The 25,563-nt window shown below is 48.3% G+C and overlaps 1 protein-coding gene across 3 annotated transcripts in view; it reads right to left on the reverse strand.

Moving 5' to 3' along the window:
- The window catches only part of TRIM35 (tripartite motif containing 35), a 60,269-nt gene that overhangs the window by 14,432 nt on the left and 20,274 nt on the right, over window positions 1-25,563 (reverse strand). Inside the window, exons 7-15 of one of the 3 annotated variants that reach the window (XM_077176438.1) lie at window positions 20,152-20,274; window positions 13,695-13,834; window positions 13,481-13,615; window positions 12,227-12,456; window positions 10,493-10,665; window positions 10,183-10,272; window positions 9,001-9,087; window positions 8,729-8,883; window positions 4,219-4,359 (exon numbers count right to left, since the gene is read on the reverse strand). In XM_077176438.1, the coding sequence (XP_077032553.1) occupies window positions 4,219-4,359; window positions 8,729-8,883; window positions 9,001-9,087; window positions 10,183-10,272; window positions 10,493-10,665; window positions 12,227-12,456; window positions 13,481-13,615; window positions 13,695-13,834; window positions 20,152-20,274 (1,274 nt within the window). Of the gene's footprint in view, window positions 1-666; window positions 1,119-4,218; window positions 4,360-8,728; window positions 8,884-9,000; window positions 9,088-10,182; window positions 10,273-10,492; window positions 10,666-12,226; window positions 12,457-13,480; window positions 13,616-13,694; window positions 13,835-20,151; window positions 20,275-25,563 lie in introns of those variants that run through there. The other 2 variants (XM_077176437.1, XM_054653743.2) reach the window with 2 other exon arrangements.

Below are 25,563 nucleotides of genomic sequence, written 5' to 3' on the forward strand. Positions count from 1 at the left end.
GATCCCCCACCCCGGGGCCATTCCGGTGCCCCGTACCCCAATCCCGGTGCCCGGTGCCGGTTCCCAAGTCCCGATCCCCCATCCCGGGGCCATTCCGGTGCCCCGTACCCCAATCCCGGTGCCCGGTGCCGGTTCCCAAGTCCCGATCCTCAATCCCGGGGCCATTCCGGTGCCCCGTACCCCAATCCCGGTGCCCGGTTCCTCATCCCGGGGCCATTCCGGTGCCCCGTACCCCAGTCCCGGTGCCCGGTTCCTCATCCCGGGGCCATTCCGGTGCCCCGTACCCCAATCCCGGTGCCCGGTGCCGGTTCCCAAGTCCCGATCCCCCATCCCGGGGCCATTCCGGTGCCCCGTAACCCAATCCCGGTGCCCCGTACCCCAGTCCCGGTGCCCGGTTCCTCATCCCGGGGCCATTCCGGTGCCCCGTACCCCAATTCCGGTGCCCGATCCCTCATCCCGGGGCCATTCCGGTGCCCCGTACCCCAATCCCGGTGCCCCGTACCCCAATCCCGGTGCCCCGTACCCCAGTCCCGGTGCCCGTTCCCGGTTCCCAAGCCCCGGTCCCGCTCCACGTGGCGCTATCCCGGTACCTGCCGGCCCTTCCCGGTTCTGGGGGGGGTTCCCCGGTACCGGGGGCTCTCAGAGGGCTTGGGCCGGGGCTCTCACCTGGCGGAGCGGACCTGGCACCGTTTGCAGCGCTCCCTCCTCCGCTGCAGGCGGCGCAGGGGGCCCCGCTCCCCTTCCCGCGACATTCCCGGTGTTCCTGATATTCCCGGTGCTCCCGGAGGGCGGAGCGGGATGGGAGGGGCGGGACGAGGCTCCGGGGGGACGCTCCCGGTGCTGGCCCGGCCTCTCCCGGCCCGGAGCCGCCCCCGAGCCCGACCGAGACGGCCCCGGCCGGGAAATTTTGGGATCCCAGAAATGCCAAAAAATTCCTTTTTTGTTTTTTTTTTTTTCCCTCTCTCCTCTCCCGTTTCCACCGGGAATGGAATCCCCCGAGGAATTTCTCCCGGGGATTTTCCAGGCGCGGCGCCCGCCTCGAGTTCTGCCCGTTCCTGTTTTTCCCCTTTTCCCTGTTTTCCACCCGCGCCAAAATTCCCTGGGGTTTTTTTTTTTGTTTGTTTGTTTTGGGTTTTTTTGTTGTTGTTTGTTTGGGGTTTTTTGTTGGTTTTTTTGGGGTTTTTTTAGGGCTTTTTTTGGTTTTTTCACGTTCCTACCTCGGGTGTCGCGTGGCGCCTCCCAAAATCTCCCGCTCCTCCCCACCCCAAAAAAAAAAAAAAAATTTAAAAAAAATTCCGCCGTGGGAAGAGGGGAGAAATTCAAAAAAATTCTCCAAGGAAAGACAAACAATGGGGGGGGAAGGAAAAAAAAGGAAAAAAAAAAGGGAAAAAAGAGGAAAAAAAAATAGAAAAAGAAAAAGAAAGGAGAAAAAAAAAGAAAGAAAAAAGAGGGAAAAAAAAGGAGGAAGAAAAAGAAAAAGGGAAAAAAAAAGGGGGAAAAAAGGGAAAAAGAAGAAAAAGATAAGAGAAAAAAAGAAAGAAAAAAGGGAAAAAAAGGAAGAAAAAGAAAAAGAAAAAAAAAGAGGGGGGAAAGGGAAAAAGAAGAAAAAATAAGAGAAAAAAGGAAAGAAAAAAAGGAAGAAAAAGAAAAAAGGAAAAAAAAAGAGGGGGAAAAAGGGTAAAAAAAGAAAAAAATAAGAGAAAAAAAGAAAGAAAAAATAAGAGAAAAAAGAAAGAAAAAAGGAAAAAAAGAAGAAAAAAAAAGTAAAAAGAAAAAAACAAGACGTGAAAAAAAAAAAAGAAAATTAAAAATAAAAAGATAATTTTTTTTTTTTTCCCAAACCTTTGGAGCCGTTGTTTATCCAAAGGCTGCAAGTCCAAGGTTAAAGATAAAACTGGCTGGGAATCCACGCTGGGAATGTGGGAATGTGAGATTGGACTGGTGGGAAAAAAAAAATCAAAAAAATCCCAGCTGGGAAAAAAATCTCAGCCTGGAATTTGTGGGAAAATTTGTGGGAATTGGGGGGACAGGGAAAAGGGGAATCGGGGTGGGAATTTTCGGGAAGAGCCAGAGGGGGAAGCAGGAGGGATCATGGAATTATTAAGGGTGGAAAAACCTCAGGAATAATCAGCAAATTCCAGGATCTGTGTCCCCCCTTCCCACCCCAAATCCAGAGGGATTTGAAATCCTGCCTGGAAAACCCTTCCCGGGCGGGAATTCCAAGCCTTGAACATTCCCTGGGGGCTCTTGGGATCCTTGGAGCCGTCAGGGATGTTCGGGATTTTGGGAATTCATCCCCTGGGAAGGCGAGGGAGGGGCTGGGCTGGAATTCCCAGAGAATTCCCTGGAAATGCCCGAGGAAAGGTTGGAGCACGCTGGGATTGTGGAATTCCCGGAATTTGGGAATTCCAGGCCTCAGATCCCAGGAGTTTGTGGCACTTCCCACAATTCCAGGAATTCCCTGGATCGTGGGAGCTGCCAGGCTTGGAATGACATGGGATTTAAGCTTCCATACTGGAATTTGGGAATTCCAGGCCTCAGATCCCATGGTTTTGTGGCACTTCCCACAATTCCAGGAATTCCCTGGATGGTGGAAGGTGTTGGGGCTGGAATGGGATGGGATTTAAGCTTCCATCCCAGAATTTGGGAATTCCAGGCCTCGGAATCTGCCAGTTTTGTGGCACTTCCCACAATTCCAGGAATTCCCTGGATATTGGAAAGTGTCGGGGTTGGAATTGGGATGGGATTTAGGCTTCCATCCCGGAATTCCATTCTGCAGATCCAACAGTTTTGTGGCACTTCCCACAATTCCAGGAATTCCCTGGATCATGGAAGGTGTCAGGGTTGGAATTAAGATGGGATTTAAGCTTCCATACCGGAATTTGGGAATTCCAGGCCTCAGATCCCAGGAGTTTGTGGCACTTCCCACAATTCCAGGAATTCCCTGGATCATGGAAGGTGTCAGGGTTGGAATTGGGATGGGATTTAAGCTTCCATCCCAGAATTTGGGAATTCCAGGCCTCAGATCCGCCAGTTTTGTGTCCCTTCCCACAATTCCAAGAATTCCCTGGATCCAGGAATTCCCTGGATGGTGGAAGGTGTCAGGGCTGGAATGGGATGGGATTTAGGCTTCCATCCTAGAATTTTGGAATTCCAGGCCTCACATCCCACGGTTTTGTGGCACTTCCCACAATTCCAAGAATTCCCTGGATCGTGGAAGGTGTCAGGCTTGGAATGGGATGGGATTGAAGCTTCCATCCCGGAATTCCAGGCCTCAGATCCGATGATTTTGTGGCACTTCCCACAATTCCAAGAATTCCCTGGATCATGGAAAGTGTCAGGGCTGGAATTAAGATGGGATTTAGGCTTCCATCCCGGAATTTGGGAATTCCAGGCCTCAGATCCCATGAGTTTGTGGCACTTCCCACAATTCCAAGAATTCCCTGGATCATGGAAGGTGTCAGGGCTGGAATTGGGATGGGATTTAAGCTTCCATCCCGGAATTTGGGAATTCCAGGCCTCACATCCCACAGTTTTGTGGCACTTCCCACAATTCCAGGAATTCCCTGGATCCAGGAATTCCCAGGATGGTGGAAGGTGTTGGGGCTGGAATGGGATGGGATTTAAGCTTCCATCCCAGAACTTGGGAATTCCAGGCCTCACATCCCATGAGTTTTGTGGCACTTCCCACAATTCCAAGAATTCCCTGGATCATGGGAGCTGCCAGGGTTGGAATAGGATGAGATTCAGGCTTCCATCCTGGATTTTGGGAATTCCAGGCCTTGGAATCTGCCAGTTTTGTGTCCCTTCCCACAATTCCAGGAATTCCCTGGATCAGTGGAACCCCCGGATGTGCTCCCATTCCCCGCACACAGCTCCAGATTTTGGGAATGATTTATTAACCCCTTGCCAGGGATTCCTGGCTCAGATCCAGGGAAATCCACGCCCGCCGCCGGCCATTCCTGGGGTTTTGCCCCATCCCGGTGTCCGGAATATCCCCAGGAATGCCAGGCCGAGCTCAGCGCCCTTGCGTGGATCCCAGATATTCCTCCAGCAGCATTCCCAGCTCCGAGTTCTGCCGCTGCAGGGCCGTGGCCTCGGAAAAGAGCTCGGATCTCCTGGTCAGCACTTTGCTGGGAAAGGAACACCGGGAAAATCCGTGGGATCCGGTGGAAAAATCCCTGGAATTGTCCCCGCCCCACCCCGGCAGGCACTCACTGATATTCCAGGAGCGCGGCTCCGAGCGCGTCCCAAAGTTTGAGTTTCTGCTGGGGAAGGATGCGGGTCAGGGCTTCCCAGTATTCCCCGTCCTTGGAATTGTCCCGGACATCCTGGATTTCCCTGGGGGGTCCTTCGTCCCTGGGGATGGAGAACGAATCCTTGGGATGGGGAGAGAAAATCCTTGGGATGGGGAGAGGAAATCCTTGGGATGGAGAAAAAATCCTTGGGATGGAGAGAAAATCCTTGGGATGGAGAAAAAATCCTTGGGATGGAGAGAAAATCCTTGGGATGGAGAAAAAATCCTTGGGAATAGTGGACAAATCCTTGGGATGGAGAGAAAATCCATGGGATGGAGAGAAAATCCTTGGGATGGAGAGAAAATCCTTGGGATGGAGAGCAAATCCTTGGCAATTGGGAATTCAAAATTGAGAAAAAAATCCTTGGGATGGAGAACAAAACCTTGGGATGGAGGAGAAAACCTTGGGATGGGGAGGAAACCCCTGGGATGGAGATAGAAACCTTGGGATGGGGAGAAAATCCTTGGGATGGAGAACAAATCCTTGGGAATAGTGGACAAATCTTTGGGATGGAGAGAAAATCCTTGGGGTGGAGAACAAATCCTTGGGATGGGGAGGAAATCCTTGGGATGGAGAAAAAAATCCTTGGGAATAGTGGACAAATCCTTGGGATGGAGAGAAAATCCATGGGATGGAGAGCAAATCTTTGGGATGGAGAGCAAATCCTTGGCAACTGGGAATTCACAACTGGGAAACAAATCCTTGGGATGGAGGAGAAAACCTTGGGATGGGGAGGAAACCCCGGGGATGGAGATAGAAACCTTGGGATGGGGAGAAAATCCTTGGGATGGAGAGAGAAAAACCTTGGGATGGAGAAAAAATCCTTGGGATGGAGAGAAAATCCATGAGATGGAGAACAAATCCTTGGGATGGAGAACAAATCCATGGGATGGAGAACAAATCCTTGGGAATAGTGGACAAATCTTTGGGATGGAGAGCAAATCCTTGGGATGGAGAGCAAATCCTTGGGATGGAGAGCAAATCCTTGGCAACTGGGAATTCACAACTGGGAAACAAATTCTTGGGATGGAGAACAAAACCTTGGGATGGAGGAGAAAACCTTGGGATGGGGAGGAAACCCCAGGGATGGAGAACGAATTCTTGGGAGGGAGAGAAAATCCTTGGGATGGAGAACAAATCTTTGGGAATAGTGGACAAATCCTTGGGATGGAGAGAAAATTCTTGGGATGGAGAACAAATCCTTGGGATGGAGAGCAAGTTTTTGGGACTAGAGAACAAATCCTTGGGACAGAGAACAAATTTTTGGGATGGAGAACAAATCCTTGGAATAAAGAACAAATCCTTGGGAAGGAGAACAAATCTTTGGGATGGAGAGCAAATATTTGGGAATAGAGAAAGAAAACTTGGGATCGAGAACAAATCTTAGGGATGGAGAACAAATCTTTGGGAAGGAGAAGAAACTCTGGGAATGGACAACAAATTCCTGGGGTGGAGAACAAATCTTTGGGATGGAGAACAAATAATTGGGAAGGAGAGCAAATCCTTGGGAAAATAGAACAAGTCCTTGGGATGGACAACAAATCCTTGGCAATTGGGAATTCAAAATTGGGAAAAAAAAACCTTGGGATGGAGAACAAATCCTTGGGATAGACAAAAACAAATCTTGGGAAGGAGAACAAAACTTTGGGATAGAGAGCAAATCCTTGGGATGGAGAACAAATTCTTGGGATGGAGAACAAATCTTTGGGATGGAGAGGAAATCCTTGGGAATAGAGAACAAATTTTTGGCATGGAGAGCAGATCCTTGGAATAAAGAACAAACCCTTGGGGTGGAGAACAAATCCTTGGGAAGGAGAACAAATCTTAGGGACAGAGAAAGAAAACTTGGGATGGAGAACAAATCTTTGGGATGGAGAACAAATCCTTGGGAAGGAGAAGAAACTCTGGGAATGGACAACAAATTCCTGGTGTGGAGAACAAATCATTGGGGTGGAGAAAAAAACCTTGGGAAGGAGAGCAAATCCTTGGCAATTGGGAATTCAAAATTGGGAAAAAATCCTTGGGAAGGAGAACAAAACTGTGGGATGGAGAGCAAATCCTTGGGATTGAGAACAAATCCTTGGGATGGAAAACAAATCCTTGGGATGGAGAAGAAACTCTGGGAATGGACAACAAATTCCTGGGATGGAGAACAAACTTTCAGGATACAGAAAACTCTTGGAATGGACAATGGAGAACAAATCTTTGGGATAGAGAAAAAAACCTTGGGATGGGGAACAAATCTTTGGGATGGAGAACGAATCCTTGGGATGGAGAGCAAATCCTTGGGAATAGAGAACAAATCTTTGGGAATAGTGGACAAATCTTTGGGATAGAGAACAAATCCTTGGCAATCGGGAATTCAAAATTTGGAAACAAGTCCTTGGGAAGGAGAACAAGACTTTGGGATGGAGAGCAAATATTTGGAATGGAGAACAAATCCTTGGGAATAGAGAACAAATCCTTGGGATGGAGAAAAAAACCTTGGGAATAGAGAAAAAAACAAACTTGGGAATAGAGAACAAATCCTTGGGATGGAGAGCAAATCCTTGGGATAAAGAACAAATCCATGGCAATTGAGACTTCAAAATTGGGAAACAAATCCTTTGGATGGAGAACAAAGCCTTGGGATAGAGAAAAAACCTTGGGAATAGAGAAAAAAACCAACTTGGGAATAGAGAACAAATCTTTGGGATGGAGAGCAAATCTTTGGAATGGAGAACTAATTTTTGGGATGGAGATCAAATCTTTGGGATAGAGAACAAATCCTTGGCAATTGGGAATTCAAAATTGGGAAACAAATCCTTGGGATGGAGAACAAAACTTTGGGATGGAGAGCAAATCCTTGGGATGGAGAGCAAATCCTTGGGATGGAGAACAAATCCTTGGGATGGAAAACAAATCCTTGGGAAGGAGAAGAAACTCTGGGAATGGACAACAAATTCCTGGGGTGGAGAACAAACTTTCAGGATAGAGAAAACTCTTGGAATGGACAATGGAGAACAAATCTTAGGGATAGAGAAAAAAACCTTGGGATGGAGAGCAAATCTTTGGGAATAGTGGACAAATCTTTGGGATAGAGAACAAATCCTTGGGATGTAGGGCAAATGCTTGGGATAAAGAACAAATCCTTGGCAATTGAGAATTCAAAATTGGGAAACAAATCCTTTGGATGGAGAACAAAGCCTTGGGATAGAGAAAAAACCTTGGGAATAGAGAAAAAAACCAACTTGGGAATAGAGAACAAATCCTTGGGATGGAGGGCAAATCTTTGGAATGGAGAACTAATTTTTGGGATGGAGAACAAATCTTTGGGATAGAGAACAAATCCTTGGCAATTGGGAATTCAAAATTGGGAAACAAATCCTTGGGAAGGAGAACAAATCCTTGGGATGGAGAACAAATCCTTGGCAATTGGGAATTCAAAATTGGGAAACAAATTCCTGGGATGGAGAACAAATCTTTGGGATAGAGAGCAAATCCTTAGGAAAATAGAACAAATACTTGGGAATAGTGGACAAATCTTTGGGATGGAGAGAAAATCCACGGGATGGAGAGCAAATCCTTGGGAATTGGGATTCACAACTGGGAAACAAATTCTTGGGATGGAGAACAAATCTTAGGGATGGAGAGCAAATCCTTGGGATAGAGAACAAATCCTTGGGAATAGCGAAAGAAAACTTGGAAATAGAAAACAAATCGTTGGGATGGAGAGCAAATCCTTGGGATAGAGGGCAAATTTTTGGGAAGGAGAACAAATCCTTGGGAAGGAGAGCAAATGCTTGGGATAAAGAACAAATCCTCGGCAATTGAGAATTCAAAACTGGGAAACAAATCCTTTGGATGGAGAACAAAGCCTTGGGATAGAGAAAAAACCTTGGGAATAGAGAAAAAAAACAACTTGGGAATAGAGAACAAATCCTTGGGATGGAAAACAAATCCTTGGGATGGAAAACAAATCCTTGGGAAGGAGAAGAAACTCTGGGAATGGACAACAAATTCCTGGGATGGAGAACAAACTTTCAGGATAGAGAAAACTCTTGGAATGGACAATGGAGAACAAATCTTAGGGATAGAGAACAAATCTTTGGGATGGAGAGCAAATCTTGGGAATGGAGAACCAATTTTTGGGACAGAGATCAAATCTTTGGGATGGAGATCAAATCTTCGGGATGGAGAACCAATTTTTGGGATAGAGAGCAAATATTCGGGATGGAGAGCAAATCCTTGGGAAGGAGAACAAACTCCATCTTTACCTCCCTCCCCAGCTCCGGGATCATCTCCTGCCTGGTTTATTCCCAGCCTTGGGAATCTCCTGCTCCCTGATAGGGAAGGTTGGGAATCTCTTCCTCCAAGCAGAACCACCCAGGAACTCCCAGGACATTTCCCTGGCATCCCCACTTTGGCTCCATCCCCGTCGCCATTCCCACCTCAGCTTGGCAAATTCCTGCAGGAATTCCCTCAGGATCGTCAGCACGTGATCCGCTTGGACGGGCGGGAGGCGAGGGGCGCTCCCGGGGGATCCGCCCTGGGAACGGGATCCGCTCTTCCCGGCCGGATCCGCGGGATCTCCTGCCTGGCTGACCTGGAGGGCGGAAAAGCCGGATGTGGCGTTTTCCGGGATGAACGCGCCCGTCTCTTCCTTCCTGGAATTGCCGGGATGCCCTTCCCGGGGGGGATCTGCCGGCTGGGGATCTCCTACCGGGATCTTGGGCGCGTGGTGGGATTCGTAGTCCAGGAAAAAATCCACGAGGGCGCGCAGCTCGTCCTCGTCCTCGATCCGGAGGGCCTGGGAAAAGCGGGAATTCCATCGGGGTTCCGTGGGGTGATGGGCGAGGGGGGTGGTGGGGAAGGGAATTTTCCCGGAGCAGGGGAAAGGCGGGAATTCTGGGAAGTGCTGGGGGATAAGCAGGGAGGAATGGCGGGAAGGGGTGGATGAGGGACAGGCACGGAATATCCGCGGGTGGGAAAGTCTGGGAAGAGGCTGGGGGAGCCCTGGAGGGTGTTTAAATCACTGGGATGGGCTGGAGGCGGGAATCTGGGAATCATGGAATGTTCTGGGTGGGAAGGGACCTCACAGCTCATCCCAATCCATGGGCGGGGACACCTCCCACGATCCCAACCTTTCCTGGGACACTGCCAGGGATCCAGGGATTCTCTGGGAATCCCAGCCCAGCCAGGAATCCCTTCCCAGGATCCCAGCATCCCAAGCTCCCCTTTCCCACTGGAAGCCATTCCCTGGCTCCTGCCCCTCCAGCCCTTGCCCCAATCCCAGCTCTCCTGGAGCCCCTTTGGGATGGGGAAGCGGCTCCAAGGATTCCCTGGATCCTCCCCTGATCCAGCTGCACATTCCCAGCTGCTCTCCCAGCCTAGTATTGGATCCATCCCCATCCCAACTCCTCTCTGGGAAGGAATTTTTGGATCCAGGGGCTTCCCTGGGAATTGGGGACTCCAGGAAGGGTCTCCCCTTCCCTTTCCCATCCCTGAATTCCATAAAAATCCCTCAGGATGGATCCTGAGTGTCCTTGATCCCAGAATCCCGGAATGGTTTGGGATGGGATCCATGGACCTTCAATCCCATCCCAGGGACACTTCCCACCATCCCAGGGTGCTCCAAATCCACCCTTGGACGCTGCCAGGGATTCTCTGGGAATCCCAGCCCAGCCAGGAATCCCTTCCCAGGATCCCAGCATCCCAAGCTCCCCTTTCCCACTGGAAGCCATTCCCTGGCTCCCTCCAGCCCTTGCCCCAATCCCAGCTCTCCTGGAGCCCCTCAAGTGATTCCCTGGATCCTTCCCTGATCCAGGTGAGCATTCCCAGCTCCAGCTTCTTCCCAGTGCTCAGCATTCCAACCCCAATCCCGGGAGATCCCATCCCCACCCACCTGGAAGATGGTCTGGAGCTGCTGGACGTCGTTCCTGGGTCCCACCACCTCCCGCAGCGGCTTCAGGAGTTTGTTCTCCAGCAGGAATGCCTTGGGAAAAAGCCCGGGAAGAGGTGGCAGGGTGAGAATTCCCAGCCCTCATTCCAAAGGGATCCACCAAAAAAAAACCCCCCAAAAAAAACCCAAAAAACCCCCAAAAAACCCCCAAAAAACCGCCAAAAAACCCCAAAACAACCCCCAAAAAACCCCAAAAAAACCCCAAAAAAACCCCCTGGATCTGGGGCTGATCCCGAGCTCCGGCACCGCTCACCGACTCCTCGCTCATGACCTCCAGGATTCTCCGGAGGGTTTTCCTGGGAATGCCCGGCCGGGATGTGATTCTGTCCTCCATCCTTTCCTGGTTTTCCTTCCCGCCCTCGGCGCTCCGGGCTCCCTTCTTCCTACTCCTCCTCCCTTCCTGCTCCGCTTTTCCAGGGTTGATCCCTGAAAATCAGAGAGGGAAGTGGGAGCAAGGTCCCAAAACGTAGGAATCCCTGGAAAACAAAGCTCCTGGGATGAGAGCTGATTCTTGGGAAAACTGGGAAAAATCATAGCAGGAATATCCCTTGGGATGAACCAACTCAGGGCAGGCAAATCCTGGAAGATCCCAACTGGAGCAAGATCCCAAACCATGGGAATTGTTGGAAAACAAAGCTCCTGGGATCACAGCTGCTTCTTGGGAAAACTGGGAAAAATCATAGCGGGAATATCCCTTGGGATGAACCAACTCAGGGATGGCGACTCCTGGAAAATCTCAACTGGAGCAAGATCCTAAACTGTGGGAATTGTTGGAGAACAAAGCTCCTGGGATCACAGCTGCTTCCTGGGAAAACTGGGAAAAACCCAGTGGGAATATTCCTTGGGATGAGCCAACGCAGGGATGGCGACTCCTGGAAAATCCCAACTGGAGCAAGATCCCAAACCTTGGGAATCCCTGGAAAACAAAGCTCCTGTGAGGAGAGCTGATTCTTGGAATTGGGAAAAATCATAGTGGGAATATCCCTTGGAATGAGCCAACTCAGGGATGGCAGCTCCTGGAAAATCCCAACTGGAGCAAGATCCCAAACCATGGGAAATGTTGGAAAACAAAGCTCCTGGGATCACAGCTGCTTCTTGGAACTGGGAAAATTGGGAAAAACACAGCGGGAATGTCCCTTGGGATGAGCCAACGCAGGGATGGCGACTCCTGGAAGATCCCAACTGGAGCAAGATCCCAAACTGTGGGAATCCCTGGAAAACAAAGCTCCTGGGATGAGAGCTGATTCTTGGAATTGGGAAAAATCACAGCGGGAATATTCCTTGGGATGAACCAATTCAGGGATGGCAATTCCTGGAAAATCCCAACTGGAGCAAGATCCCAAACTGTGGGAATCCCTGGAGAACAAAGCTCCTGGGATGAGAGCTGATTCTTGGAACAGGGAAAAATCATAGTGGGAATGTCCCTTGGGATGAACCAATTCAGGGATGGCAATTCCTGGAAAATCCCAACTGGAGCAAGATCCCAAACCATGAGAATCCCTGGAGAACAAAGCTCCAGGGATCACAGCTGATTCTTGGAACTGAGAAAAAACCCAGCGGGAATATTCCTTGGGATGAGCCAACTCAGGGATGGCAACTCCTGGAAGATCCCAACTGGAGCAAGATCCTAAACTGTGGGAATCCCTGGAGAACAAAGCTCCCGGGATGAGAGCTGATTCTTGGAATTGGGAAAATTGGGAAAAACACAGCAGGAATATTCCTTGGGATGAGCCAATGCAGGGATGGTGACTCCTGGAAAATCCCAACTGGAGCAAGATCCTAAACCGTGGGAATCCCTGGAAAACAAAGCTCCTGGGATCACAGCTGCTTCTTGGAACAGGAAAAAACCCAGCGGGAATATCCCTTGGGATGAGCCAACGCAGGGGTGGCAACTCCTGGAAAATCCCAGCCGGAAATCCCGAGGATTGGCGGAACACAGGCGCCTTTCCAAGGAGGGAGAATTCCCAAGGAATTTAGGAATTCCCACCTTCCAGGAGCTTCGTGGCCAGCTCCATGGCGTCCCTCTTCTCCTGGCTGCCTCCCAGGGGTCCCACGTTGTCCATGAACCACAACTGGGGCTCTTCCCACGGCATTCCCAGCTGCTGGACGTGGATGATCCGATCGGCATCCAGAACCTCCCGGATCAACGCCTTGGCCTCTTCCTCGTTCACGATCCAGACCTGCCGGAACCGCTCGGCGCTGCTGCGCGCCAGCTGCCTGGGAAAATGACAATAATCCCATAGTTCCTTTTTGTAAAATTCTAAAAGTTTAATAGTAATAAAATTGTAATAACAGTAATAAAAAAATGGTTTGGACTGTATAATGTTAAAGGTCTCTTCCAACCTAGAAATTCTGTGTGATTCTGTAATATAATTAGAGTAATAAAAATGTGGACAATTAGGATTTAGGGTATTAAAATTGTAGCAAAATTGCAAAAATAAATAATAAAATTAGAGAAATGAAAATTTGGACCATTGGGATTTAGGGTTATAAATTTGTAATGAAATTGTATATTATATATTATATAATTATAGATTTTATATATATAAATATATATATAAATTAGTAAATATATATAATTATATGAATACATAGATATATATTAATTATAATATAATATAATTTTTATACAATAATTTATATATGATTATATTTTATATATTATATATATGTTTATATATATAATACATATATTTATATTTATTATAAATATATATAAATACATATATTTATATTTATTATAAATATATATAAATATATAAATATACATATTTATATATAATTTATATACATAATTATAATTTCTATATTTATAATTTATATAATATAATCATAATATATATAATTTATATATATCAATTATATCTAAAAATATATTTATATTTATAATATATAATCACAATATTATACATATGTGATATATAATATATATTATATATTATATATTTATTATAATATTATATATTTATATATATCTACTTAACACATGACTCAAAAAATTAATACAGCACAACTTTCTAACATAACCCATATAACATTAATTTCAATATCTCATCATATGAGATATTGAAATTAATGTTATATGTGTTATGTGAAACATATAAATAAATAAATAAAAATTATTGTATAAATATATAATATTATAATTATTTCATATTACAATTCCTGAAAAGCCGACCATAAAATCCACATTTCCCCCAGGGAAGGATCCCCATGGGGTCGGAATTCCGGGCGCTCCCACCTCATCCGCTCCCGCGTCTCCTGGAAGTGCCCGGCCACGCGCTCCAGCTCCGACTCCAGGCCCTGCTTTTCCTCCTGGAATTTCGCCTCCTGCTTGGCCATTCTGTCCTTCAGCAGCTCCAGGGTGCTCCTGAGCCTGGGGACGGACGGAGGGCCCGGGGTTGGGGCTTTGGGAAAAGTTTTGGGATGGGATTTTCCCTCGGGATGGGCTTTACCGGCTGATTTTCCTCTTCTGCAGGGATCGCAGCGTGGAATTTTCCACGTCCAGCTGCCGGAGCACGTCCAGGTTGTATTCCAGCTTCACCTGGTTCAGGTGGTAAACGCCCTTCATCTGACGGAGCTTCCTCTCCAGGTGCTGGAATTACAGGGAGGGGGAAAAAACCCAAAAAATCACAAAGAATTCCATGGAAATTCCATGAGAAAAACTCTACAAAGAATTCCATGGGAAAAAAACCCACAAAGACAAACCCACAAAAGCAACCCCTTCATCTGACGGAGTTTCCTCTCCAGGTGCTGGAATTACATGGAGGGGGAAAAATAAATTCACAAAGAATTCCATGGAAATTCCATGGATTTCCATGGGGGAAAAAAACCCACAGAGAATTCCTTGGAAATTCCATCAGAAAAAAAATCATTCCATGGAAAATCCATGGGAAAATTTCCATCATTCCATGGAAATTCCATGAGGAAAAACCCACAAAGACAAACCCACAAAAGCAACCCCTTCATCTGACCCAGTTTCCTCTCCAGGTACTGGAATTCCATGGGGAATGAAAGTAAATTCACAAAGGATTCCATGGAAATTCCATGGATTTCCATGGGGAAAAACCCCACAAAGAATTCCATGGAAATTCCATGAGGAAAAACCCACAAAGACAAACCCACAAAAGCAACCCCTTCATCTGACGGAGTTTCCTCTCCAGGTACTGGAATTCCGGGGAGGGAGGGAAGGAAAACAAAAAAAAAAAATCACAGAGAATTCCATGGAAATTCCATGAGAAAAAAAAATCACAGAGAATTCCATGGAAATTCCGTGAGAAAAACCCCACAAAGAATTCCATGGAAATTCCATGAGGAAAAACATCACAAAGACAAACCCACAAAAGCAACCCCTTCATCTGACCCAGTTTCCTCTCCAGGTGCTGGAATTCCATGGGGAATAAAAAATAAATTCACAAAGAATTCCATGGAAATTCCATGAGAAAAAGCCCACAAAGAATTCCATGGAAATTCCATGAGAAAAAACCCAAAAGAATTCCACGTAAATTCCATGGGAAAAAAATCACAAAGACAAACCCACAAAAGTAACCTGGAGTTTCCTCTCCAGGTGCTGGAATTCCATGAGAATAAAAATAAATTCACAAAGAATTCCATGGAAATTCCATGGATTTCCATGGAAATTCCATGGGGAAAAAACCCACAAAGAATTCCATGGAAATTCCATGAGGAAAACACCAGAAAGAATTCCATGGAAATTCCACGAGGAAAAACATCACAAAGACAAACCCACAAAAGCAACCCCTTCATTTGACCGAGTTTCCTCTCCAGGTGCTGGAATTCCAGGGGGAATAAAAATAATTCACAAAGAATTCCATGGAAATTCCATGAGGAAAAACCCACAAAGACAAACCCACAAAAGCAACCCCTTCATCTGATGGAGTTTCCTCTCCAGGTACTGGAATTCCATGGAGGCGGAAAAAACCCAAAAATTCACAAAGAATTCCATGGAAATTCTATGGGAAAAAAATCACAAAGAATTCCATGGAAATTCCATGAGAAAAAGCCCACAAAGAATTCCATGGAAATTCCATGAGGAAAAACCCACAAAGACCAACCTACAAAAGCAACCTAGGGTTTCCTCTCCAGGTGCTGGAATTCCATGGGGCGGGGAAAAAAAAATCACCAAGAATTCCATGGAAATTCCATGAGAAAAAAAAATCACAAAATCACAAAGAATTCCATGGAAATTCCATGAGAAAAACATCACAAAGACAAACCCACAAAAGACAAACCCACAAAAGCAACCTGGAGTTTCCTCTCCAGGTGCTGGAATTCCGGGGAGGGAGGGAAGGAAAACAAAAAAAAAATCACAGAGAATTCCATGGAAATTCCATGAGAAAAACTCTACAAAGAATTCCATGGGAAAAAAACCCACAAAGACAAACCCACAAAAGCAACCCCTTCATCTGACGGAGCTTCCTCTCCAGGTGCTGGAATTACATGGAGGGGAAAAAACCCAAAAAATCACAAAGAATTCCATGGAAATTCCATGGAGGAAAAAACCCAAAAGAATTCCATGTAAATTCCATGGGAAAAAAAATCCACAAAGACAAACCCACAAAAGCAACCTGGAGGTTCCTCTCCAGGTGCTGGAATTCCGTGGAAGGGGGGGAAGGAAAACAAAAAAAAAATCACAGAGAATTCCATGGAAATTCCATGAGAAAAAAACCCACAAAGAATTCCATGGAAATTCCATGAGAAAAAAAATCACAAAGAATTCCATGGAAATTCCATGGGAAAAAAAATCACAAAGAATTCCATGGAAATTCCACAAGAAAAAAAAATCACAAAGAATTCCATGGAAATCCCATGAGAAAAAAAATCATTCCATGGAAAATCCATGGGAAAATTTCCATCATTCCATGGAAATTCCATGAGAAAAAACCCACAAAGACAAACCCACAAAAGCAACCCCTTCATCTGACCCAGTTTCCTCTCCAAGTGCTGGAATTCCGTGGAGGGGGAAAAATAAATTCACAAAGAATTGCATAGAAATTCCATGGATTTCCATGGAAATTCCATGGGAAAAAAAAACCCACAAAGAATTCCATGGAAATTCCATGGATTTCCCTGGGGAAAAAAGCCCACAAAGAATTCCATGGAAATTCCATGGGAAAAAAACCCACAAAGAATTCCATGGAAATTCCATGAGGAAAAACCCACAAAGACAAAGCCACAAAAGCAACCCCTTCATCTGACCCAGTTTCCTCTCCAGCTACTGGAATTCCATGGGGAATAAAAAATAAATTCACAAAGAATTCCATGGAAATTCCATGAGAAAAAAAATCACAGAGAATTCCATGGAAATTCCATGGAGAAAAAAACCCACAAATACAAACCCACAAAAGCAACCTGGAGTTTCCTCTCCAGGTACTGGAATTCCGTGGAGCGGGGGAAAAAAAATGTCAAAGAATTCCATGGAAATTCCATGAGAAAAAAAATCACAAAGAATTCCATGGAAATTCCATGAGGAAAAACATCACAAAGACAAACCCACAAAAGCAACCCCTTCATCTGACCCAGTTTCCTCTCCAGGTACTGGAATTCCATGGAGGGGGAAAAAAACCCAAAAAATCACAAAGAATTCCATGAAAATTCCATGAGAAAAAAAATCACAAAGACAAACCCACAAAAGCAACCTGGAGTTTCCTCTCCAGGTACTGGAATTCCATGGAGGGGGAAGAAAAACAAAAAAAAAATCACAGAGAATTCCATGGAAATTCCATGAGAAAAAGCCCACAAAGAATTCCATGGAAATTCCATGAGGAAAAACATCACAAAGAATTCCATGGAAATTCCATGAGAAAAAAAATCACAAAGACAAACCCACAAAAGACAAACCCACAAAAGCAACCTGGAGTTTCCTCTCCAGGTGCTGGAATTCCATGGGGAATGAAAGTAAATTCACAAAGGATTCCATGGAAATTCCATGGATTTCCATGGGGAAAAACCCCACAAAGAATTCCATGGAAATTCCATGAGGAAAAACCCACAAAGACAAACCCACAAAAGCAAACCCACAAAAGCAACCTGGAGTTTCCTCTCCAGGTGCTGGAATTACAGGGAGGGAGGGAAGGAAAACCAAAAAAAAAATCACAGAGAATTCCATGGAAATTCCATGAGAAAAAAATCACAGAGAATTCCATGGAAATTCCATCAGAAAAAAAATCATTCCATGGAAAATCCATGGGAAAATTTCCATCATTCCATGGAAATTCCATGAGAAAAAACCCACAAAGAATTCCATGGAAATTCCATTGGGAAAAACATCACAAAGACAAACCCACAAAAGCAACCCCTTCATCTGACGGAGTTTCCTCTCCAGGTGCTGGAATTCCGGGGAGGGAGGGAAGAAAAACAAAAAAAATCACAGAGAATTCCATGGAAATTCCATGAGAAAAAAAAATCACAGAGAATTCCATGGAAATTCCATGAGAAAAAAAAATCACAGAGAATTCCATGGAAATTCCATGAGAAAAAAAAAATCACAAAATCACAAAGAATTCCATGGAAATTCCATGGATTTCCATGGGGAAAAAAAACCCACAAAGAATTCCATGGAAATTCCATCAGAAAAAAAATCATTCCATGGAAAATCCATGGGAAAATTTCCATCATTCCATGGAAATTCCATGGAAAAAAAACCCACAAAGACAAACCCACAAAAGCAACCCCTTCATCTGACCCAGTTTCCTCTCCAGGTGCTGGAATTCCATGGAGGGGAAAAAAAATAAATTCACAAAGAATTCCATGGAAATTCCATGGGAAAAAAACCCACAAAGAATTCCATGGAAATTCCACAAAAAAAAAAAAACAACCCCACAAAGACAAGCCCGGAGTTTAGGGAAAACCCAGGGAAATTCCCAGAAGGTTTTGGATTCCCCAGGAAAAAAACACACACAAAAAAAGCTGGAATTAAATCCCAGCAGGGCCAAGGGAATTTTTTCCCTTCCCAGAGGATGCAGGAAAGCCACGATCCAGGGGTTAATTCCCAAAAATCCCACCTGAGGCAGAAATCCAAAGGCAAATCCCAAAAAAACCATCAGGGAAGCCCTTCCCAATCCCAGCCTCTCCCAGCTTGGAATTCCCACCCTAAATCCCAGCTCCAATTTTTGCTTCCAGGTTTTTGTTTGGTTTTGTTTTTTTTTTTTTCCACCTGCAGCAGGCACGGAGAATTCCCAATCCACTTCCTTAGGGAATTCTGAGTTTTGTTGGGATTAAATATTGGGATATTTTACACCTGTGTGGGGGAGGAAAACATTCCTCAAATCCTGTGGAAAACCTTCCCCGGAACACCCTGTGGGATTTCTCTGATATTATCCCCGTTCCCAAGGCTGCTCCAAAAACCAGGATAAAGTTGTGGAACACCAGGAGGGAAAATTATCTCCGGAGCCTCCCCCCAGCCACGGCTCCAGGTTGTTTTCCCAACGTTTTCCCGTCTTTCCAACGGCCCCACGGCAATCCTGGGAATGCTGAGCTCCAGCACGGAGCTGGGAGCTGTTCCCACCCCAAAACACCCGGGAACATCCCACACTTCCCAGTTATCGGGAACTGGGGGTGTGGAGCTGCTGGAGCGAGGCCAGGGAATGCTGCAGGGCTGGGAGAGCAGCTGGGAATGTGCAGCTGGATCGGGGGAGGATCCAGGGAATCCTTGGAGCCTTTTCCAGAGGGAAAGGAGAGCTGGGATTGGGGATTTGGGATGAAGGATGGAGGGGCAGGAGCCAGGGAATGGCTTCCAGTGGGAAAGGGGAGCTTGGGATGCTGGGATCCTGGGAAGGGATTCCTGGCTGGGCTGGGATTCCCAGAGAATCCCTGGGAGCATCCAGGGGTGGATTTGGAGCACCCTGGGATGGTGGGAAGTGTCCCTGGGATGGGATTGAAGGTCCATGGATCCCATCCCAAACCATCCCAGAGATTTTCCCTCTAATGTCCTCTCTCCCTTTTCATTTTCAATTCTAATGGAATTTAGGATTTTTTCCCCATTTCTGGGATCAAGAACACTCAGGATCCATCCCGAGGGATTTTTATGGAATTCGGGGATGGAAAAGGGAAGGGAGACCCTTCCTGGAGTCCCCAATTCCCAGGGAAGCCCCTGGATCCCGAAATTCCTTCTCAAGGAGGGATTGGGATGGGGCTGGATGCAATGCCAGGCTGGGAGAGCTGGGAATGGAAGTAATTCCATGGGAAAGGGGAGCTTGGGATGCTGGGATCCTGGGAAGGGATTCCTGGCTGGGCTGGGATTCCCAGAGAATCCCTGGGAGCATCCAAGGGTGGATTTGGATCACCCTGGGATGGTGGGGTGGGAATGGGATGGGATTGAAGGTCCATGGATCCCATCCCAAACCATTCCGGGATTCTGGAATCCAGGACACTCAGGATCCATCCTGAGGGATTTTTATGGAATTCAGGGATGGAAAAGGGAAGGGAGACCCGTCCTGGAGTCCCCAATTCCCAGGGAAGCCCCTGGATCCCGAAATTCCTTCTCAAGGAGGGGTTGGGATGGGGCTGGATCCAACGCCGGGCTGGGAGAGCAGCTGGGAATGTGCAGCTGGATCAGGGGAGGATCCAGGGAATCCTTGGAGCCGCTTCCCCATCCCAAAGGGGCTCCAGGAGAGCTGGGATTGGGGCAAGGGCTGGAGGGGCAGGAGCCAGGGAATGGCTTCCAGTGGGAAAGGGGAGCTTGGGATGCTGGGATCCTGGGAAGGGATTCCTGGCTGGGCTGGGATTCCCAGAGAATCCCTGGATCCCTGGCAGTGTCCCAGGCCAGGTTGGATCACCCCGGGATGTTGGAGGTGTCGGGGCTGGAATGCGATGGGATCTGAGGCCCCTTCCCACCCAAACCATTCCAGCATTCCCAGTGGTGATCCCGTGATCCGGGGCCTTTCCCGGTACCTCCACGTCCTGCTCCAGCTGGGATTTCAGGTTGTCGTGGATCTCCACGCTCGCATCCTGCAGCTCGTTCAGCTGCCGCTCGAAATCCAGCGCCTTGTCCATCTGCTTCCGCAGGAATTCCAGCTGCGGGAACAAGGAGAGCCTCATCCCACCACGTCCCACCTCCTCCAACCTCATCCAACCTCATCCCAGATAATCCAACCTCATCCCAGATAATCCAACCTCATCCCAACCTCATCCCACCATGTCCCACCTCCTCCAACCTCATCCAACCTCATCCCAGATAATCTAACCTTATCCCAACCTCATCCCACCACATCCCACTTCCTTCAACCTCATTCCAGCTCATCCAATCTCATCCAACCAACCTCATCCCAACCTCATCCCACCTCATCCCAGGTCATTCCAGCTCATCCAACCCCATCCCACCTCCTCCAACCCTATCCCAAGTCATCCAACCTCATCCCAACCTCATCCCAACCTCATCCAACCCCATCCATCCTCATCCAGCCTCATCATTCAAACTAATCCCACCACATCCAACCCCATCCCACCTCCTCCAACCTTATCCCAAGTCATCCCACCACATCCAACCTCATCCAACCTCCTCCAACCTCATCCAGCCTCATCCAACCTCATTGAGCCTCATCCAACCTCCTCCAGACTCCTCCAACCTTATCCAACCTCCTCCAACCTCATCCCACCTCATCCAATCTCATCCAACCTCATCCCACCTCATCCCAGGTCATTCCAGCTCATCCAACCTCCTCCAACCTCATCCAAACTTCTCCAGCCTTATCCCACATCATCCAATCTCATTCCATCCTCATCCAACCTCATCCCACCTCATCCCAGGTCATTCCAGCTCATCCAACCTCTTCCAACCTCATCCCACTTCCTCCAACCTTATACCAAGTCATCCAACCTCATTCCATCCTCATCCATCCTCATCCAACCCCATCCAACCCCATCCAATCTCATCCAGCCTCATCATTCAAACTAAACCCACCACATCCAACCTCATCCAACCTCCTCCCACCACAGCCAAGCTCATCCAACCTCCTCCAACCTCATCCCACATCATCCAACCTCTTCCAACCTCATCCAACCTCCTCCAACCTCATCCCAGGTCATTCCAGCTCATCCAACCTCATCCCACCTCCTCCAACCTTATCCCAAGTCATCCAACCTCATTCCATCCTCATCCCAACCCCATCTAACCCCATCCAACCCCATCCATCCTCATCCAGCCTCATCATTCAAACTAATCCCACCACAGCCAAGCTCATCCAACCTCATTCCACCTCCTCCAACCTCATCCAGACTCCTCCAACCTTATTCCACCTCCTCCAACCTCATCCAATCTCATCCAACCTCATCCCACCTCCTCCAACCTTATCCCACGTCATCCAACCTCATTCCATCCTCATCCAACCTCATTCCATCCTCATCCAACCTCATCCCAACCTCATCCAACCCCATCCAATCTCATCCATCCTCATCCAGCCTCATCATTCAAACTAATCCCACCACATCCAACCTCATCCAACCTCCTCTCACCACATCCAACCTCATCCAACCTCATTCCACCTCCTCCAACCTCATCCAAGCTCATTCAAGCTCATCCAGCCTCCTCCAACCTCATCCAGACTCCTCCAACCTTATCCCACATCATCCGACCTCCTCCAACGTCATCCCACGTCATCCAATCTCATCCAACCTCATCCCACCTCATCCCAGGTCATTCCAGCTCATCCAACCTCATCCCACCTCCTCCAACCTTATCCCACGTCATCCAACCTCATTCCATCCTCATCCAACCTCATTCCATCCTCATCCAACCTCATCCCAACCTCATCCAACCCCATCCAATCTCATCCATCCTCATCCAGCCTCATCATTCAAACTAAACCCAACACATCCAACCTCATCCAACCTCCTCCCACCACAGCCAACCTCATCCAACCTCATTCCACCTCCTCCAACCTCATCCAACCTCATTCCACCTCCTCCAAGCTCATCCAGCCCCATCCAACCTCATTGAGCCTCATCCAACCTGTTCCTACCTCCCACCTCATCCCAGGTCATTCCAGCTCATCCAACCTCCTCCAACCTCATCCCACCTCCTCCAACCTTATCCCACGTCATCCAACCTCATTCCATCCTCATCCAACCTCATCCCAACCCCATCCAACCTCATCCCAACCTCATTCCACTTCCTCCCACCACAGCCAACCCCATCCATCCTCCTCCAACCTCACCCCACCTCCTCCAACCTCATCCCACCTCATCCCAGGTCATTCCAGCTCATCCAACCTCTTCCAACCCCATCCCACCTCCTCCAACCTTATCCCACATCATCCAACCTCATTCCATCCTCATCCAACTCCATCCCACCTCTTCCTGCCTAATTCCAGCTCGTCCAACCTCCTCCAACTCCATCCAACCTCCTCAAGCCTCCTCCAACCTCATCCCGCTTCATCCAACCCCATCCATCCTCCTCCAGCCTCATCCAACCCCATCCCATCTCCTCCCACCACATCCAACCCCATCCAACCTCCTCCAACCTCATCCAGACTCCTCCAACCTTATTCCACATCATCCAACCTCATCCAGGCTCATCCAACCTCATCCAACCCCATCTCACCTCATTCCAGCTCATCCAACGTCCTCCAACCTCATTCCGTCTCACCCCAGGTCATACAGGCTCATCCGACCTCCTCCCACCTCTTCCAACCTCATCGAACCCCATCCAAGCCCATCCAGCCTCCTCCAACCTCATCCAACCTCCTCCAACCTCATCCAAACTCTTCCAACCTCATCCGACCTCCTCCAACCTCATCCAAACTCTTCCAACCTCCTCCAACCTCATCCAACCTCATCCATCCCAGCCCATTCTCATCCAACCTCATCCCACTTCATCCATCCTCATGCAATCCCATCCAATCCCACCCAACCCCATCCCACCTCACCCACCCCCATCCCACCTCCTCCAACCCCATCCAACCTCCTCCAACCTCATCCCACCGCCTCCCACCTCGTCCAACCTCATTCCATATCATCCAAACTCATCCAACCTTATCCAATCTCATCCAGCCTCCTCCAACCTCATCCAACCCCATCCCATCTCATCCAACCTCATCATCCAAGCTCCTCCCACCACATCCAACCCTATCCAACCTCCTCCAACCTCACCCAACCTCATTCCATATCATCCAAACTCACTCCAAGCCCATCCAACCTCATCCAAGCCCATCCCACCTCATTCAGCCTCTTCCAACCTCACCCAACCTCCTCCAATGTTCTCCAACCTCATCCAACCTCATCCCACCCCATCCCAACTCCTACAGTCTTATCCAACCTCCTCCAACGTCCTCCAATCTCATCCAGTCTCATCCAACCCCATCCAACCTCATCTCCCAACCTCCTCCAACCTTATCCAACCCCATCCCACCTCATCCAACCCCATCTCACCTCATTCCAGCACATCCAACGTCCTCCAACCTCATCCCATCTCACCCCAGGTCATACAGGCTCATCCAACCTCCTCCCACCTCTTCCCACCTCTTCCAACCTCATCCAACCCCATCCAGCCTCCTCCAACCTCATCCAACCTCCTCCAACCTCATCCAAACTCTTCCAACTTTCTCCAACCTCATCCAACCTCATCCATCCCAGCCCATTCTCATCCAACCTCCTCCCACCTCATCCAACCTCATCCCACCGCCTCCCACCTCGTCCAACCTCATTCCATATCATCCAAACTCATCCAACCTCCTCCAATCTCATCTGGCCTCCTCCAACCTCATCCAACCCCATCCCATCTCATCCAACCTCATCATCCAAGCTCCTCCCACCACATCCAACCCTATCCAACCTCCTCCAACCTCACCCAACCTCATTCCATGTCATCCAAACTCACTCCAAGCCCATCCAACCTCATCCAAGCCCATCCCACCTCATTCAGCCTCTTCCAACCTCACCCAACCTCCTCCAATGTCCTCCAACCTCATCCAAACTCCTCCAATCTCTTCCAACCTCCTCCAACCTCATCCCACCTCCTCCAGTCTTATCCAACCTCCTCCAACGTCCTCCAGTCTCATCCAGGCCCATCCAAACCCATCCAACCTCATCTCCCAACCTCCTCCAACCTTATCCAACCCCATCCAACCCCATCCAACCTTATCCAACCCCATCCAACATCATCCAACTCCATCCAACATCATCCAACCCCATTCCACCTCCTCCATCCCGATCCAAGCCTGTTCCCACCACCCCAATCCCAATCCCAATCCCAATCCCAATCCCAATCCCAATCCCAATCCCAATCCCCCCAGCCCCTGCACGCTGCCTTCCCGGCATTCCAAGATGCCGGAGCACGGAATGGCTGGAATGTGGGGCGTGTCCAGGGAAGGGAATGGATTGGGAACGGGGCTGGAGCCCCGGGAGCAGCTGATGGAGCTGGGAAAAAATGGTCTCAGCCTGGAGAGCAGGAAGCTCCAGAGGGACCATTCCCACTCTGGAATTCCTGGAAAAACTGGAGCCAGGTGGGATCGGCCTCACCTCCCACAGGATAAGAGGGAAAGCGCCAAGGGAGGTTTAGCTGGAAACTGGGAACAATTCCCACCTGGAATGGCTTTTCCAGCCCTGGAAGGGCTGCCCAGGACAGGGTGGAGTCCCCATTCCCAGTGGGATTGAAATCCACACGGATTTGGTGATTTTAGGGGAGTTGTGGGAATGGTTGGACTCGGTGATCCCAGAGGGGCCTTTCCCAACCTGGAATTCCCAGAAAAGCTGGAACCAGGTGGGATCGGCCTCCACTTCCAAGGGATAAGTGGGAAAGTACCAGGGGAGGTTTAGCTGGAAACTGGGAACAATTCCCACCTGGAATGGCTTTTCCAGCCCTGGAAGAGCTGCCCAGGGCAGGGTGGAGTCTCCCCATTCCCGGCGGGATTGAAATCCACGCGGATTTGGTGATTTTGGGGGCTAGGAATGGTTGGACTTGGCGATCCCAGAGGAATCTTTCCCACTCTGGAATTCCCAGAAAAACTGGAACCAGGTGGGATCGGCCTCACCTCCCACAAGATAAGTGGGAAAGCGCCAAGGGAGGTTTAGCTGGAAACTGGGAACAATTCCCACCTGGAATGGGTTTTCCAGCCCTGGAAGGGCTGCCCAGGGCAGGGTGGAGTCCCCATTCCTGGCGGGATTGAAATCCACACGGATTTGGTGATTTTAGGGGAGTTGTGGGAATGGTTGGACTCGGCGATCCCAGAGGGACCTTTCCCACTCTGGAATTCCCTAAGGGATAAGAGGGAAAGTGCCAGGGAAGGTTTAGCTGGAAATTGGGAACAATTCCCACCTGGAATGGCTTTTCCAGCCCTGGAAGGGCTGCCCAGGGCAGGGTGGAGTCCC

The sequence above is a fragment of the Agelaius phoeniceus genome, chromosome 3 (assembly GCF_051311805.1).
Source record: "Agelaius phoeniceus isolate bAgePho1 chromosome 3, bAgePho1.hap1, whole genome shotgun sequence".
In the NCBI taxonomy this organism is placed as follows: domain Eukaryota; kingdom Metazoa; phylum Chordata; class Aves; order Passeriformes; family Icteridae; genus Agelaius; species Agelaius phoeniceus.